Raw genomic sequence first — 18,354 nt, 5'->3', positions numbered from 1 at the left:
GTGATCGTCTGGAGCTGGGAGTGGGACAGGATACCTTTTCATTAACCCTCAATACAATGCTGGGGACAGAATGTGGATTGGCCATGACCATCCTACCCAGCTCCTGGCTCCCACCTGATTACTTTGTCCTACCTGGATTTCCTCTGATCCTGTTTAGGGTTGTGTGATCAATTCTACTGTGTACAAACCAGAAGCATGCAACTCCTAGTAAGAAGAGTATTCATGTCGGTGCGCAGAAAAATAAGAGAAGAGGAAATGGGGTTTCCGCCACCATAAATCAGTAAAGAAATGTGGAGTAAAACTGGGGCTTTTACTTCTGAGCTGTTTATAGATGTTGCAGATGAAGCATTTGCAAGGATCAGAACCCATATGAAATTGAAGGCAAGAAATGAACAGCATCTGAAGCTGACAGTGTAGGAGAAAAACCTTATTCCTAGTTGAGGCATAGCCCGGAGAAAGTAAAACTAGAGAAACACTGGTCACATTCCACCGATGAATTTGCATATTGAGGAATCACATATGCATGTTCAGAATGTTGGTCGATCAGGTTTGGTACACTGGAAATCTGGAAAGAGGATCACAAAAACATGTCTTACAGGCATGAAACCAGTTCAATTAAATCAGTAGCTCAAAGCACTCAACAGAAGGGTTCAGCTTCATACATATTAGCTACTGATACATAGGATAGAGTATGATAGGATATAAGTATGATAAAGGTTCCCCAAATCTTCAGATGTTGTTGGACTATAACTCCCATAATCCCTAGCCACAATGATCTTTGGCTCCGAAAAGAGATATAGATAACCTACTTAACCTACATAAATTGATGGACCTATCCGATAGGCTAAGATCTCAAGAAATATATATGTTTTGGGGGCACCCAGCATATTACAGACTCAGGCGCCCTTGACACATTTCCTAGAGTCCCTCATGCCTGGGGTGCTTCCAGTACAGCATTCAGAGGCCCAAACAGGGAGGGAGGCCTAGGAGAGAGCTATCTTCATGGTGCTGCTGCCACCAAGGTAAAAGGGTGGCAAGGCAAGGTCCATGAGCTCACAGGAGGCAAGGGAGACATTCAGACCCTGTTGCACTCCCCACTATATTGTCAGGGGTGCCAGAGGGTCCAGATTTTGGATCTGGGCTCAGGAAAAAAACACGCAACTCAATTTCTATTGTATTATTTATTTATTTACAAGGTGTGTTCTCACAATAAAAACTCAGGGTAAGAGGATTGCCTAGTCAGCGCTGAAGAGCCACATGCATTCCTGATTGGCAGTTGTGTCTTTGCAAAGATCAAGGAAGGAGGAGAGGAGAGTGATCACTGGGTAGGATGGCTTTTCATCCTCCCTTGATAAAAAGCTTGGGACAAAATGTGGATTGGCCATGCCCATCCTACCCGGCTCCCACAAGATCACTCTCCCCTCCTCCTACCTTGATCTTTGCCAATCAGAATCGCGTTCCAAACAGAGTTTGCCTATCACTAATTTCTTCCTACAAAAACCTTTTGCCATTCATTGTACACTGACACCCTAAGTATCACAGCATGATTAAAAATACAAGTAACATTCCCAGATGTCTGTACTGTACATATAGACATGATGGCCAAAAGAGACAAACAAAAAGGATGGAATAATGGCAGCTATGAAACACACTTACTTTGCTGGTGAGTGTATGCCTCCACAGTCTTTATTACAGCTTTTGTTGTTCTTGCTATTCTTCTTGTAAATCTGTTGAGAATCAAACGAGGGAGAAAGTGGTGCAATATAAGTGCAGAAATAATGCACAGATTGTGCATAAGGACTGATCAATTAACTGGAAAAACGAAGGCTGCTTGCAATGCATCATACCCTACTGCCATTTTTCCACTCTTCTTCTCACCCATGCAGGGCTCCAAATATTCCTGGAACCACCAGCAAGCTTTGCCTGCATGTGCATTTGATTTTCCTATCTGAAGGTTCACAATATCTCCACATTTTGTTCACGTCATAGTTGTGGGTAAGAGAGCACCAGAGCTTGTTGCCATCTGTTCCATTTGCTGTACATTGCAAGTAAGAATTGCCATTGTAGATGAAAGGCAGGCTACATGGCATATTCAGATCTGCGACTGGAATAGTTAGGGAGAAGTGAGAAAGTGGGAGTGAGTACGTCTGGCACAAGGAGAGGAGAGCTAGTCTTGTGGTAGCAAGCATGACTTGGCCCCATAGCTAAGCGGGGTCCACCCTGGTTGCATCAGAATGGGGGACCAGAAGTGTGAGCACTGACAAATATTCCCCTCGGGATGGAGCTGCTCTGGGAAGAGCAGAAGGTTTCAAGTTCCCTCCCTTGCTTCTCCAAGATAGGGCTGAGAGAGATTCCTGCCTGCAACCATGGAGAAGCTCCTGCTAGTCTGTGAAGACAATACTGAGCTAGCTAGACCAATGGTCTGACTCAGTATATGGCAGTTTCCTATTTCCTATGTTCCTAAGTGTGCACATCCTAGGCAGCAGTGCCTATATCATAACACCTGTGATACTCTGGAACAAAAATGATAATCTGTCTCCAAGCTTGGAAGGGCGGGTAGGAACCTGACTTCCCACAGAGAGAGGCGCTTTCCAGATGAGACCCTACAACGGGGTCACGACATATCTGCTACGTGAGTTTCCACACTTCCTGTGTTGCGACACTGCAGACCCTATGCTGTCAGTAGAGAGCTGTCCACATTTCGGATGCCTTGTATCAGTTTTAATGGCTGATATAAAGTGCTATAATGTGTGTGCAGTGAAAAACATAGCTGTATTTTCCAGTTGTGGAGTTTTTGCAAGACTGCTCTGCCTGCTGGTAGCTTTGTGCAACAGCCTTTATTTATGTTTTGAATGTGATCTGCCCAAACCGAAGCATTTTACCACCCTTGAGCGGGTAATCTGGAAATCGCCAGAGTCTGGGTAGTGCATGAAATGTTTCTTTCTTTTCCTGTTATATCAACAAATAAAGACAAAACCACAAGTGAAAAATTGTCCTTTAGTTACAATAGCTCACGAGTGACCAACCTGTGGTGTGGGCAGCACAAGCAGCAGAAGCTGATAGCTCTCCTGGACACTTAGAGGAGGACCTGCTAGCCTGCAGTTCCATATGCCTCTCTTGGGTTGCCCAGCTGCCTGACCCCCAGCTCAACAGGCTTGAGGCAAAATCATACCGAGGCTCAGGGGGCTCCATTTGTGTTGTGTGTGGTACTGGAAGGGAATTGTCCACTGTTTTGGACTTATGTGGCTCCTGTGCTGAAAATTATTATCCACTCCTACAATAGCTTAGTTTGATATTGTTATGTTAATTTTGATAAGTATACTGTAAGGCTATTCTCACGAGCAGCCTAACCCAGGCTAGTGTAGCCCAACCTGGGTTAGGCTGCTTGTGTGAAGTGCAGGGATTGCTCCCGATCCTGGTGTTTCCCCCACGCCTAACCTGACTTTTAACCCTGGCCTTTAGCCAGGATTAAGGGCCCGGGCGTGCCCTTAACCCCAGTGCTGGGGACGTGTGCACATAGCCCAAGCATACACAGAGTCAGGCACCTAGAGCACCTGACTCCCAAGGAAATTCCCCTAATGTACTGTACTTGTCTCACAGTGCATTGCGGGATTCCTGGAGGCCGGGAAAATGAGTCATGACCTCCAGAGATCCGTGCTGCACGGAGCAGCGTAGATTGTATGGGTGCGCAATGCCATGCTGAAGAGGATCTTACTGATCAGGGGAAAGGTAGATCCATCCCTCTCTTTTTCCTGTTTTGGTTATGTGCTTGACCTGTGTTTGTGTGTGTGTGTGTTCTTTCTTTGTTCTGGTCATGTACCAATCAAGTTTTCAGTTCAGTTTCAGTTAATCCACTCCTATAAAAGAGCAAGCCTCTGAACCCAAAGAACTTCTTTTCATTATGTTTTTAATAATGCTGTTGTTATAGCAAGATGCATTTTGACATGTGTGCATGTAAATTCACACATAGGGGTGCAAAATGCCAGATCCGACAAATATTTATATACTGCTTTTCAACAAAAGTTGAAACAGATGACTGCTTTGTTTCTATCCTTCCCATAAATGTCTACTCAGGCGGTAGGCGTTGCTCCTGAATCTGTCCGAATTGCAACGGTCATGTGATCTGTACAACCAGAACCACTGTAAGGTTGCACATTGTGTTAAAGATCATTAAGTAAGTTTGAAAAAGAAATAAAACTGTTTTCTAACAGGTAGGTTCACTCCCATGTCTGCTTCGGGAAGTGAAGGACAGGCTGCTGCAGATTAAAAGAATACAGTGTAAGGCAGGCAAAAAAGTGCTTTCACCTCTGTGTAATGTGGAGGGGAGCTCGGGTAGATGATTATTATCATCAAATTATCGGATCGTTTGATTATTATTAAGGTGTGTTTCAAAAGTGTCTATTTTCATCTGTGAAATGCTGAAAGGTAGAACATAAGAAGAGCCCTGTTGGATCAGGCCCCAGGCCTATCTATGTCCCCACAATCAGTTTCCCCACAACTAGTTTCCCACAGTGGCTTACCAAATGCCTCTGGGAAGCCCACAACCAGGAGATGAAGGCATGCCCTCTCTCCTGCCACTGCTCCCCTGTAACTGATATTTGAAGGCACCTGGCCTCTGTACAAGTAGGCAGCCTATAGCCATCAGAACAGGCATTCACATCTGCTGTTTCTCCTTTTGATCCCTCCTTCCTCCCATTTCCAACAACCCCTCCCCCAAAGAAAAATTTCTGATTAAAAAACAGAGGGGATTGATGTCAGGATATTGTTAGATGCATTTGCACTTAATGAGGCTATTCACACGATTGCAGGAAATCGGGCTAGCCTCCGCTAGCTCGATTTTCTGCAATCATGAGAACCACCCGGCTCGGCTGCGAGCCCGGTGGTTCTAGAGTGGGTAACCCGCCTCAGTAGCCCACCCCTAAAACCGGTTTTGCGGAGCAAGTGCTCCGCAAACCTGTGTTTTTTAATCGTGAGTAGCCATGGCGCAGCTTCACGCCGCGGTTACTCATGAGGAGACCCCCGGAGGGGAGGCAAAAAGCCACCTCCGAGCTCTGGGGGTCTCGCCAGCATGGCCTGTGCACTCACGCAGGGCATGCTGGAGCTTCTGGGGGGCCAATCGGCCCCCGCTCCCTCCAGCCCCTGCCAGCTCCGTCACGGAGCCGGAAATCGTGTGGGCAGCTGATTCGGCCACCCAGGGCTCCTGCCCTGATCGTCTGCAGGGAGAGCAGGCTTAGCCCGCTCTCCCCCCTTCCCTTCCAAAACCGGGTCTCACTGATCACGAGACCTGGCTCAACTGTAGTTAGGCCCTTTTAACATAGTCTAGCCTGTTTCTGTTTTTCCAGCAACTCTTGTACATTTTCTGCTTAACTTAGCCTGAAACCAACATTTTTCCTGAATGCTCCTCCGTGTGTCAGCACAGAAGCTCCATCTCATGTCTTCATCATAGTTTTTTGTAGTGGCACACCAGAAGTTCCCATTTGGTTCATCCTCATTAGTGCAGTTATCATAGGTCTCGTTCTTGTAGATGAAGGGGAAGGCACAGGCCTTGCCCTCTGAATTCCCACCGTATTCTGTTGATGTGAAGAACACACACACACACACACACACACACACACAGAGACAAAGGGTTAGAGCTTAGTCTGATTGTCAACTGGGGTGTGTGTGGAAGGCATCTCTAGGGCAGGGGTTCCCAACCAGTGGTACTCCAGATATTGATGAACTACAACTCCTAATCTCCCCAACAACAATAAAATAGCTGGGGATGATGCCAGTTGTAGTTTAGCAACATCTGGAGTACCATTGGTTGGGAACCCCTGCTCTAGAGCAGGGGTAAGTAAACGCCATTAAATGAGAGCCAGTGTGGTGTAGTGGTTAGGGTGCTGGACTAGGACTGGGGAGACCTGAGTTCAAATCCCCATTCAGCCATGATACTTGCTGGGTGACTCTGGGCCAGTCACTTCTCTCTCAGCCTAACCTACTTCACAGGGTTGTTGTGAGGAGAAACCTAAGTATGTAGTACACCACTCTGGGCTCCTTGGAGGAAAAGCGGGATATAACATGTAAAATAAATAAATCAATCAATAAATTATGGCTAGGAATCATGGGATTTGTAGTTCAACAATAGCTGGAGAGCCAATGTTGCTAGGGGGATTTAGCTCTCAAAAGGAATCAGGGTGAATCATACCCAATTTAAGAAGGAAAAAAGTATATAAAACTTTGTTTTCAGTATTCTGCAACTCCATGTGCCAGGTCAGGCTCAATCTTAACAAATTAAATTTCAGATTTTACGTAAGTGGTAGAAAAACAAAGGAGAAGGGGGTGGGGAAGACTCTAAAACAAACATTATCATTCCGATGAGTCAAAAAGATACTTATATGGCCACACAATTATGTATCATATTGAGTTTATAAATATGTGCAGAATAAATAACTGTAAGTTCTATCCAAGCTTTATTTGACCAGTGCCTGCCATTGCAGTCACAGGCAGCACTTGCCTCTTCAGATGGCCACTGCTGTAACTGCAAAGGGGGACACACGCAGGAATGGAAAGGAAAGGGGGACACACGCAGGAATGGAAAGGAAAGGGGGACACACGAAGGAATGGAGCGCCAGTCCTTCTGGGCTTCTTTGGCTGTCAGGGTGAGCATGGCCACAGGGCTATCATGGAGAGAGCCTGCACTTCTGAATTTGCAACTATACCACTGCTTCCAAGACATCTTGTAATGCTGTGAGGTCTCTGGAGCTTTATATAGCTTAGGGCCTCAGCACATCATAATCCAGCCCTGTACCCCTTCCACTGGAACCCGACTCTCCCCCCCAAAGTGTTCTCTCTAACAGGGATTCTCAGATGTTGTTGACCACACCTCCCAGCATCCCCAGCTGCAATGGCCTTTGGCTGGGGATTCTGGGAGTTGTAGTCTACAACATCTGGGAATCCTTGTTAGAGGGAACACTGCCCCCAAACAATTTTAACTTACTATCTATTGATACCCAGCCTGTTCTTTATGTTGGCTGTCCTATCTGTTGGTCGTGGTTCTGTGAGAACTCCATGAAGTCCTTTTGCCACCACATTAGATACGATGTAAACATTCATTTTAGATGCTCAGGGACTCTGACACGTAAACATTCCAAACAGTGCCTAACAAGCTGATAGTAAGTCATAGTAATAGGATCAGCAGAAACCGCATGTATAAAGGGACAAGAAGGGAATTTCCACCCTAACAGAACTTGGTCACAAGGAGGTCCCCCCACCTTGACTGGCACACACTTTCCATTTTGTGTCCTTGTCATAGTCTGAGGTTGTGGCACACCACAATTGCTCATCAGAAGTTTCATCCGTGGTGCATGAATAGTAGTATCTATGTCTGTAATTGAAGGGGAATTCACAGGGGCGAGGATCTGAGGAGGAAACACAGTAGAAGAGAAGTCATTATCAGAAACAACATTAAGAGTGGTAAGCCAAGCAATAACAGAAGGCTCAGATTCATTTGTGTTCTGTAGTCAGGAGTCTCAGGAACCATGTGCAAATTAGCCAACTGCAAGAGAGGCACACCAAACTCTGCATGGTGTCAGACTCCCAGGGGATGGGGTGGGCTCCTAGCCCTTCTTGAACTCCAGAATGACTGGGTAATTCCCCCCCCCCTCAAAAAAGGGCCAGCCTCAGGAACAGCCAGGGGAGGAGGTTAGTTTGTCACCTGAATCTATCTCCTGGCTTGCTGTAGTCAGCCAATTCCCGCTTCCTGTTTCCTGCCACACCCAACCTGCAGCTCTCCCTGCCTTGCCCTCTCAACCCCACTGGGATCTGACCTGCCTGGACCCTTCTCATCCCTACTGCCCCCTGACGGGAATGAAAGCCCCACAGGAGGGATGCCAAGCCCTTCTCCAGACTCCACAGGGCCATCCAAGCAACCAGGTAACACTGTATCCCGACACATGGGAAAGTGGTCCTAGAACATAAAGACATCTTACAACGCTGGCCATCCAGAGTGGCTAACCTTTCAAAGTCAGCAGCCCTCGACTATTGAGTGGGTTGTGCGAAGAGGAATTTTGGCAAGTGCTGCCATTCAAATATCTGTTAGCTTACAATGGACAAGCTGCAGCCACCGACATTATCTCATGTATGTGATATTAAGACTATCTGTCGTGTTGACAGTTTGGTCAGAAGAGAGCAGGTCTTGTGGTAGCAAGCATGCACTGTCCCCTTTGCTAAGCATGGTCCACCTGGTTTGTATTTGAATGGGAGACAACATGTGTGAGCCTTGTAAGATATTCCCCTTAGGGGACAGGGCTGCTCTGGGAATTGCATCCAGGTTCCAAGTTCCCTCCCTGGCAGCATCTCCAAGATAGGGCTGAGAGACACTCCTGCCTGCCACCTTGGAGAAGCTGCTGCCAATCTGGGTAGATAATACTGGACTAGAATCTATATATATAATTCTCCTGGGTGTGCCCAGGAAAAATGCGTCCCGGCAGCCCAGCTGATTGGCTGGGCTGCGGGGGCGCCTGATTGGTTCTGGCGCACACCCAGGAGAATTCGCTGGCTGGGCGGCTGCGGAGGCAAGGCGGTGGGCCCAGCGCGGCGGTGGCGGGCCAGGCCGCGGCGGCGGGGCCCAGTGAGGCGGCGGGCCCAGCGAGGCAGCGGGCCCAGTGAGGCAGTGGCGGCGGCGGTGGGCCTGGCCGCAAGGCGGGGCGACGCGGCGGGCCCAGTGCAACGGCGGCGGGCCAGGCCACGGCGGTGGGGCCCAGCAAGGTGGTAGGCCCAGTGAGCGGCGGGCCCAGCGAGGCGGCGGGGCCCAGTGAGGCGGCGGGCCCAGCGAGGCGGCGGCGGTGGGGGGCCCGGCCGCGAGGGCCTGACCCAGGACGACAGTGGCGAAGGTGAGCTGGGCCCAACTAGAGGCACAGATGCTCTGTGCCCAGGCCCACTAGTACTGGACTGTTCTATGAACCACACTGCCCATTGAGATCATCTGGAGAAGTCCGTCTGCAGTTGCCACCGGCTCGTCTGGTGGCTACTCAGGGATGGGCCTTCTCCATTGCTGCCCCCAAGGCTTTGGACAGTCCTGCTGAAATAAGAGCCTCCTAATCTCTTTCAACTTTTAAAAGGACAGTCAAGACGGATTTGTTCACCCAGGCTTTTAATTAGATACTGTTTTAATTGTGTTTTAATAGTTTTAACTTTTTAATTTTAATTGTTGATATGTTTTAATCTTTTATTGGCTGTTTTTATTGTTTTGTAAACTGCCCAGAGAACTTGCGTTTGGGGCATTAGATAGATAGATAGATAGATAGATAGACCCATGATCTGACTCAGTATAAGGCAGCTTCCTATGTTCCTAATAATAGCCTTGGCTTCTTTTTTCTTTTAACCTGGGATAAGCTACCTTCTTGTAAGCTCTGTTCAGTTTTTGTGCCAGTGTTCACTGAAGACAGGGACAGGGAAATGGGAGTGTGATATCTAGGCCTGCATTCCCCAGGCTAGTGTCTTCTCTGGCCACACACTTCAGATTCCTGACACACTTGCTTGCAGGAGCTTTTCCAAATGGCGATTTAATGCAGCTTTTTTACACTCAGGCTGGTGGGGAGATCATACAAGGGAACTGTGTAGTGCAATGTCCCTCCCTGGCATCTTCAAGATAAGGCTGAGAGAGCTTCCTGCCTGCAACCTTGGAGAAGCTGCTATCAGTCTGGGTAGACAATACTGAGCTAGATGGACCAATGGTCTGACTCAGTATATGGCAGCTTCCTAGGTTCCTGTGATGTCAGGACAGTGACAGAAGGTGCTGTTCATACAGCCAATGGCACTATTCAGATATTTTCCAGATGATTCGCAATTGCTGCAAGTTGTATACGTCCCTAAAAGTAGCACTTTGGTGCAGTGCACAAAATGGGTCAAATGTAGGCACTTCCTGATGCAGTAAAGTTATCCGTCTGGGAAAGCCCCGGGAGAGCATTCTTCCCATGTTGTAAAACCCTGACACCCCACTTCTATAGTTACAGGATGACTTCAGTGTGCTTTTATGGATCAACATGGCAGATAAAGTTCTTGTTGAAAAGAAATAGAGATGGTGCCTAGAAATGTTTCTTTTAGCTTGTGAACCGTTTGGGGCAGGAAACCATCGTATTATCAATTGGTCGATCAATCTATCTATCTGTGTAAAATTCTTTGAGAAGTTTTGTTGACAAACAGTATATATACATTTGTAGTAGCTGTATTTGTTATAGAATAGCCATATGAATCATTTTTAGAGAAGAGGGGTACTGTAAATTTGTATGGTTATAGAAAGAGAATAAGATAAAGGTAAAGTGTGCCATCCACCACTCATGTAATCTTGTTTTGTGTCTTTTACAAGGATATCCATTCAAATTTTATCTCACCTGTTTTGAAGAATATTCTTGGCCATACTGATGACTTCTATCTTGATTTCTTGCTGTCCAATTTTAATGCTATGATTTCTAATTCTGTTGTCAACTTCTGCTATATTGTTTACAAATCTCGAAACGTATTTATATGATGTTATTTTGTCTGGTTGATGACTGAAATAAAGTGATTCTGATTCTAAAGTGTGCCATCAAGTCAATTTTGACTCTTGGCGCCCACAGAGCCCTGTGGTTTTCTTTAGTAGAATAGAGGAGGGGTTTACCATTGCCTCCTCATGCACAGTATGAGATGATGCCTTTCAGCATATTCCTATATTGCTGCTGCCTGATATAGGTACCAGCGGGGATTCGAACTGGTAACCTTCTGCTTGTTAGTCAAGCAATTCCTTGCTGAATACTACTACAAATATTTATAAACTATTTTTCAAGACAAGTTCTCAAAGTGGTTTACAAATAAAAATAATAACTAAAGATGGCTTCCTGACCCCAATCTAAAAGGAAACATAAGGCACACCATACCAGCAACAGCCACTGCAGAGATGCTATGCTGAGTTGGGATAGGGACAGTTGTTCTCCCCCTGGGACATTGACACACAAGAGTCTTTACCATGAGTTTACTGGGAGGCTTTACTGCAAACTCAAAGTCATCCCAAAAACCTGACACAAGAAAGTGGATTTTTTCTCTCTGGATATATATTGGGCTACACTGTAATGCATAGTGAAAAACCTGAATTGTGTGTGAACTGCTCCCCAATAACTCGCTTGGTCTTTTGGGTAAATTTGGCCGATATGTGAACACATCCCCTCCATTCCAGAGGAGATGCGAGTGAAAGAGCTTTAAAAGTCCCGTGTCTAAAACCTCCTGCTAAATACAGACTACTTTGAAAGGTGCCTCTTTGCTCTGTTAGTAGGGGTCTGCAGAGATCAAAGACACTCTCTAGCTGGCGGAAAGAGGAAAATATGTCACTAGTTCAAAACTGAATATTCATTCCCCTATCCATCTACTTAGCTGCTTCAAAGCACTTTTTGAGACACCACTGAGTTCTGCCTATCCTTTGGCAGCCGCTGTTTTTCCTACCTGAGGGATCGCAATATGCCCATTTGGGATCTGAATCGTAGTTCTTGGTGAGAGAGCACCAGAGCTTCCCATTGTTCATCCCGTCTGCTATACAAGATGAGTATTTCTTGCCTTTGAACACGAAAGGAAAAATGCATGGTCCTGTAGGGTTTTCATTTAGCCCTGGAAGGGTGGGAAAACAATGAGAGAGAGGGACACATTATCACCACAATGCTTCCTTGATCCTAGCACATGTATCTGGTGATCAAGATTCCTATGTCTGACTCAACATGGAACATCTACTTGGGGCATAAGCTAGTTCATTTAAAAAAATCCCATTGATTTCAGTGGGATAAATGTAAACATGTGTTTAATCCTCCCACTGAACGTAATGAAAAGTGTTTAACTGTGGCTGGATTTTTTGCTTCATACATTCATTTTGTACTGCATGGCCCTCCCCGCAAGTTCTGTTTCAAACTACAGTGGAACAAATTCTACTTTCTCCAAAGTCCTCTTCACACTTCATGTTCAACACTTGTAGAATCTGTGAACAGAGGTACAGACCTATATACAGGTACAATTAGTTATCCACATGTTCTGTTGAACATATCCACAACGGTACACTGTATCTGTATCTTCCTATCTGTATCCTGCATTACAGAAGGCCTGTACCCAGGTTCCGTTGTAAAGTGAGTCTCACAAAAACATGTACATGTGTCCAGCCATATGAATGCAGGAACAACATATCTGAACAGTGCTAGAGTGTTCCATACATCTGTTTATCTCGTTGTTGGCTGTGAAGACAAAACTGGGCACTTTAAATATGAATGAGCATTCTTGCTAATGTATTATTAAAATGGCCTCACTGTGCTTAATCTATAACCAACTACCTTTCAACAACTGAACTATGGCTTCTAAACCAGCAGAAATCCAGCTCACGTACTGGTGTCAGCGCAGTAGGTCCACAACCTGTCCTTATCGTAACTTCCAGTTGTGGCACACCAGTATCTTCCATCATTCTCACGATAGTTGGTGCAGGTGTAGTATGTCCCGTACAGATACGAAAACGGAAACACACATTGTTTTCCATGAGAATTACCACCATAATCTAGACAAAGAGATGAGTTGAACTTATACACATTGATACCAATAAGGTGCTTGTCATTTTTGCTGTGGGAAGCACAATCCCATACCTACCAACATGTCCCTATTTCCCCATTCACCTGAACATATTGGCAGGTATGCAATCCATATTTGACACTGCCTCTTTCAAGGGGTTGTCACAGATCTCTCTGAGAAGAATTAAGCCTGTTTTTCTCCTGAACCTGAGAGGCCAGAGACCAACAGCACATTATGCACAATTAGGGATATTGCAGTTGCAGGCTCGCCCCATCCCCTCACCTTTTAAAAACTCAGATTTGAGAGGGATGATTTGAGAAGAAGTGGGAGTTCTGATCTCCAAATTGCCTCTCCCAGAAGCTAGGGGGAGTTCCTGGGAGATCCCTGCAGGATCTCAATATCTTTGTGAGGGAGAGCATGCATTTGGAGGGGGGGAAGCATGTGGGAAAGCATCTGGAGCACACCAGTGGCAACTAAGGAATGAGTTAATCACCCTCTGCTAAAGCTGCTATTCCAGAAGAAAAGGGGGTAGGGGCTAATTGAGACTAATTTCTGCAATTGAATGTAGTTGTACTTTATCTTAGGAAAGGTACCTTGATAAGCTAAACCTATTTTGAGCATTTATTCAGAGTATAACTGTATATATCTGAGTATATCTGTTTGAGATACTACTACTACTACTACTACTACTACTACTACTACTACTACTACTAATAATAATAATAATAATAAAATAGCCAACATACTACAAAGCAACACATGGGTAAAGACCACAGATGGTATTGTGGAGCAAGTTCTGATTTAAAGCTGCAGAATACAGTTGCACAATGTGATGGTCATTAATTCCAGTGGCCGTTGTGTCCTGCAACTGCATTTGTGCAACTTTAAGTCAAGATGAAACTGTTCTACATCACCACCGGCGGTCCACAACACCGCTGGCAGTCTTCACAGCAGCACAGGCAGTACTCCAACCACTGCATTTTGCTGCATGCTATGCCAGCAAATACATAAATACTAATACTAATAATGGCCAACACAATGCACAGCATTCCATGGCCAGAACACCCCACCTCAGGGCTGCTGTGGGCTTGTAAGCAGCTCCAACGCTGTTCAGAACCATTGATTGCATAAGCAGCATTACCACAGTATTCTCATTGTGGCAAATGGAAAGCTGTGGTAGAGCTGCTTGGGCAACTTCTGGCTCTCAATAATGTTGGGGCTGTTTAAAAGTTCACAGCAGCCTTCGGGCACAGCATATGGTGACCGTATGCTGTGTATCATGTGAGCCACTAACAACAACAGTAGGAACTAGCTGGGCCTGGTACAATGCATCTGTGCCTCTAGTTCTCCTCCGCCACCCATACACCACCACTTTCTCCCCCCACCCCCTGCCATTTCCCCCCCACCCCTGTTTTCTCCCCCACCCCCATTTTCTTTGCCCACCCGCCCCTGCCATTTTCTCTCTCCCCCTGCCCACCGTCTTCTCCCTCCCACCCGCCGCCTTCTCCCCTTGCCCACCCACTGCCTTCTCCCCCTGCCCACCTGCTGCCTTCTCCCCCTGCCCGCCCACCCGCCGCCTTCTCTCCCTGCCTGCCCGCTGTCACTGCCATTTTCTCCCCGCCCACCTGCTTAGTGCCGCTGCTTTCCTCTTCCCCTGCTAGCAGCTCGCTTGCGAACTCTCGCGAGAGCTGGCACGTATGGGATTAGCAATGGGTATGCCTAAGAGAAACACACACACACAAACACACACACCACTTTTCAACAGCAGCAGCAGCAACAGAGGAGAGCTGGTCTTGCAGTAGTGAGCATGAATTGTCTCCTTTGCTAAGCAGAGTCTGTTTGGTTTGCCTTTGAAAAGAGAGACTTTGTACATGTGAGCAACTATAAGATCGTTCCCTTAGGAGATGGGGCCATAGCTCAGTGGATGAGCACCTATTTGCATGCAGAAGGTCTCAGGTTCACTTCCTGGCATCTCCAGATAGGGCTGGGAAAGACTTTCTCCTGAAACCTTGGAGTGCCATGGCCAGTCTGTGTAGCACATGCTGAGCTAGATGGACCAATGGTCCAACTCGGTATAAGGCAGCCCAGTGGTTCCTCTGTTCCTAACAAGTGCACCATATATTTGAGATTGTGAAAAGGGAAGTACCCTCAGGTGTGGTTGTTTTTAAATAAAACCTTTTTTGCAGTTTGACTCTGAATACACTTGCCTAACACTGACACCACCCAGGGTGGATTTGAAAGGGAAAGAACTAAAAACAATTTTCCAGCTTCACATGTAGTACTTGGAATGTCTTCTTTCAGGTCCACACGCACTCAGTCTGGAGACCCACCAGTGTGGAACTGAGAGAAAATCACCTTCTCGCTCCCTCCTGCAACCTTAGCAGTACAACCTTTATTGATGGGGCAGGGAGTGGTGTCAACACTCAACCCAGGTATTTCCTGGATAAGCTGTTAGAAAAGTAACCTATTGGTGTTCATGTCTGTCATTCTGTTACTTGCTCAAAATCCATAGAATAGAATAGGGCAGGCTACAGTGTGCACATACTGTAAAAATACATTCTATGGGACAACTTGTTAACCCCTAAGGAAATTGTAATGGTGAAATTCTGCATCCCTCACCATGAACTTCACACTTCCTCCATAGGCCATCCTTGTCATAGTTGCTGGTTGTGGCACACCACAACTGCCCATCCATAGTGCCATCTGTGGTACATGAAAAGTACCATTTCCCCTCAAAAATGAAAGGAAATTTACAGGAAAGTCCTGAAAAGGAAACAGAGGGAAAAGGGAGAAATAACAGGAATTGCACTATACTTCCAGAAGCTATGGGGTAGGAACACAGATGGAAAAGCTAACTCCCACTAGGCACCAGTGCCCCCTCATAAACAAGTGCCTTGGGAAATAGAGTGTCCAGAGGCAACAGAGGACATTTTCAGTAGCCACCTTTTCCTGTCTTTGGTACATATGCAATACATAAGCTTCCTGCTGAAATAAGAGCACCTCCTTCTCTGTTTGTTTTCAGGAAGAACCTCAGGACCTTCCTATTCTCTCGGGCTTTTAATTAGAATTAATTTTAATTATTTTAAGAACTTATTTTTGTAATTGTATTCTATTGTTGTTATATTTATGCATATTAATTTGTTTTAAATATTTTACATTTTGAACACTGCCTAGATATATACATATCAGGCAGTATAAAAATATGACATAAATAAATAAACAAACAAATAAAGCAAGCAAGCAAGCAATCAAGCAAGCAAGCTGGTAACATTCAGACTGGACTACTGCAATGCACTCTTTGTCTGGCTGCCCTTGTACACAGTCTGGAAACTGACGTTGGCACAGAATGCGGTGGCCAGGTTGGTCTCTGGGTCATCTCAGAGAGATACCATCTTACTCCTGTGTTGAAAGAGCTGCCTATAGGTTTCTGGGCAAAATACAATGTGCTGGTTATTACCTAGAAGGCCCTAAACAATTTAGGCCCTGGGTTTTTAGAGAACATCTTCTTAGCCATGAACCCCATTGTCCGTTGAGATCATCTGGAGAGGTTGATCTATGGTTGCCAGTGACTCCTCTGGTGGCTAATCGGGGATGGTCCTTCTCCGTTGCTGCTCCTGGACTTTGGAATGCGCTCCCTGTTGAAATAAGAACCTCCCCATCTCTGGCAACTTTTAAAAAAGGCACTGAAGACACATTGGTTCACACAGGCTTTTAATTAGATTTACAGTGTTTATAGTTTTTATATCCCAATTCTTTTGATCCCAACAGTCCTCTATTTGAATGGCTGTCCAGGTTCTGGTCCAATATTGGCCCACATCTGGGACTGGTAGCTGCTCAGCCCACTGATTTCAATGCATATCAAATGGAAGAACTGGTCTGGTAGTAGCAGCAGCAGTCCAGTAGAGGGCATTTGTACCTCTTATGCATGCACTGGAGAACAAGTGTGAAGAGAAGGAGAATGATTGCAGTTCATGCCGGCTGCTTAATTCCACAAAAGTAGACCTAAGGAGGCAGCAGTGCATGCACTGGTTCGGAGCGGAACTGATTTGGCGCCGTGGGGAGGGGAGTGGGCAGCGGGGTCTTATAAAAAAAGGAGAGCAGGTCCTTGCTTGCCCTCTGCTGCTGCAAGCAGCTTCCTCCAAGTACCCATGTGCAATACCATCATGCACATGGTGTCCAATCTCCTCTTTAAAAAAGACCCTATTGTCTGCTCTCCTCCCTATGGTGCCAAACCTCAGTTCATGGACATCCCTACTTTGTGGTAGGCAGAAGGTAATACTATCGGCTGCAAGAATTGCAGTGGCATTTCAATGGGAAACAGTTAAAAGTCTCATCAGCGACAGAGACTGACATAATGCGCAACATCCATGTGTAGTTGTGCAAGAGTACTCTTGCACAAATGCAAACATTGTGCAAATGCAGTTGTGCAATAGACAGCCATTATTTCCAACGGCCATCATTGACATAACCCCATTTGTGCAAAAGCACACTTATGCAACTCTGCAGATGCTTCATTAAAATGGACATGGGGCATTTCACAGTATGTCAAGCAGTGTGTGTAATAAAATATGGTTTGTGGCAAAGCTAGAATGAAGAATAACATGTATGATATAGATCTGAGATTACACAGGTTAAAAGCTATAATTTTTATTCAACGTAGGATTCCTTTGTAAGATATTGGATGGTGCATCATAAACTAGAGTAATATAGGAATTTTGATAAAAGTTTTTTTTTGATGATTTATCATTGTTTATGTTGGCAAAGAACTTATTACTTTAACAAAAATGGGTACTTAACTATCACATTTATCATGATGCTTCTATTATTCTTTCCATGTAAGTTTGGTATGCATTTTTTTTTAAAAAGGTCAAAATGTTAAAGCCATGGACAGATAAAAGAGGCAAAGCAGGGAATCAGCAGCATGCTAACCCAGCTAAAAGGAGCCAGAGGTGACATATGGATTCTGCCTTACCTTGACTTGCTGCAAGCAGTGGTAGAAGACCATAGGTGCACACGAGGAAAGCTATGGGCGAGGCCATCTCTGCACTCAGCCAGGGAACCGGTAGGTGTGAAGAATGAATGCCCATCACGATCACTCACTCTTTTTATAAGCCTCGCTTGGCCACGTCTTCCCCCAATAGTAACAACAAAAAGAGATTATCAAATTCTGTCATCGCTGGGAGATGAATAAATAAATAAATGTGTTAATTCTAACCTTTTCAAAGAGCAGGACTAGGTGACTTTCAAATTAGCGTCAGTAGCAAAGCTTCCTACTTCTATATGGTTTCCAAAGGTAATTCAGTGAAGATTAAGTTATGGCTGTGCCCAGGGTTTCCGAATGGCCAGGAACATAATGGCTTGGACTGGAGCTGGCCACACACACACACACACACACACACACACACACACACACTTTAATGGCAACATGGGGGCTATTTTGGGGATTGGGGGAAAGGGCAAAATGCAGGGACGAAACTACAGCTGGAACGAGCTTCTTCTCCCACCCTGTTGCCCCTCAGTCCTACAAAACTGAAAGGTGTTGATTTGATTTTATGACATCTAAATTGCCTTTAACATTGGCTATTTGTGATCTGACAGTTTCCTTTATAGAACGAGAACTTGCTTTTGAACAGGAAGAATTCTGGTTTTAAAAGCAGTTGTCTGTGCTTGCTAAAAGCAGTTGTGCCAGCTCTGCTCACCCACGACTCTTCCAGCCCAGGGTGGATTTTTAAAGCTTACTTTTACCATGCCTAAGTGATCCTGGGGTGCATCACAGGGCGGGGCGTTGGGGGCAGTGGATCCTTC

The 18,354-nt window shown here is 45.7% G+C and overlaps 1 protein-coding gene across 1 annotated transcript; it reads right to left on the bottom strand.

Moving 5' to 3' along the window:
• Nucleotides 1-527: 527 nt before the first annotated feature.
• On the bottom strand, nt 528-17,588 carry LOC128331297 (epididymal sperm-binding protein 1-like). The gene is made up of 9 exons (XM_053264648.1): nt 17,522-17,588; nt 15,169-15,312; nt 12,374-12,538; nt 11,452-11,613; nt 7,251-7,397; nt 5,385-5,570; nt 1,879-2,104; nt 1,657-1,727; nt 528-565 (listed from the first exon to the last, which is right to left on the bottom strand). Exons 1-9 carry the CDS (start codon nt 17,586-17,588, stop codon nt 528-530), a joined length of 1,206 nt encoding a protein of 401 aa, XP_053120623.1.
• Nucleotides 17,589-18,354: the final 766 nt, after the last annotated feature.

The sequence above is a fragment of the Hemicordylus capensis genome, chromosome 6 (assembly GCF_027244095.1).
Source record: "Hemicordylus capensis ecotype Gifberg chromosome 6, rHemCap1.1.pri, whole genome shotgun sequence".
In the NCBI taxonomy this organism is placed as follows: domain Eukaryota; kingdom Metazoa; phylum Chordata; class Lepidosauria; order Squamata; family Cordylidae; genus Hemicordylus; species Hemicordylus capensis.
The sequence above is the reverse complement of the archived record's forward strand: the minus strand, read 5'-3'. Positions and strand labels throughout refer to the sequence as shown.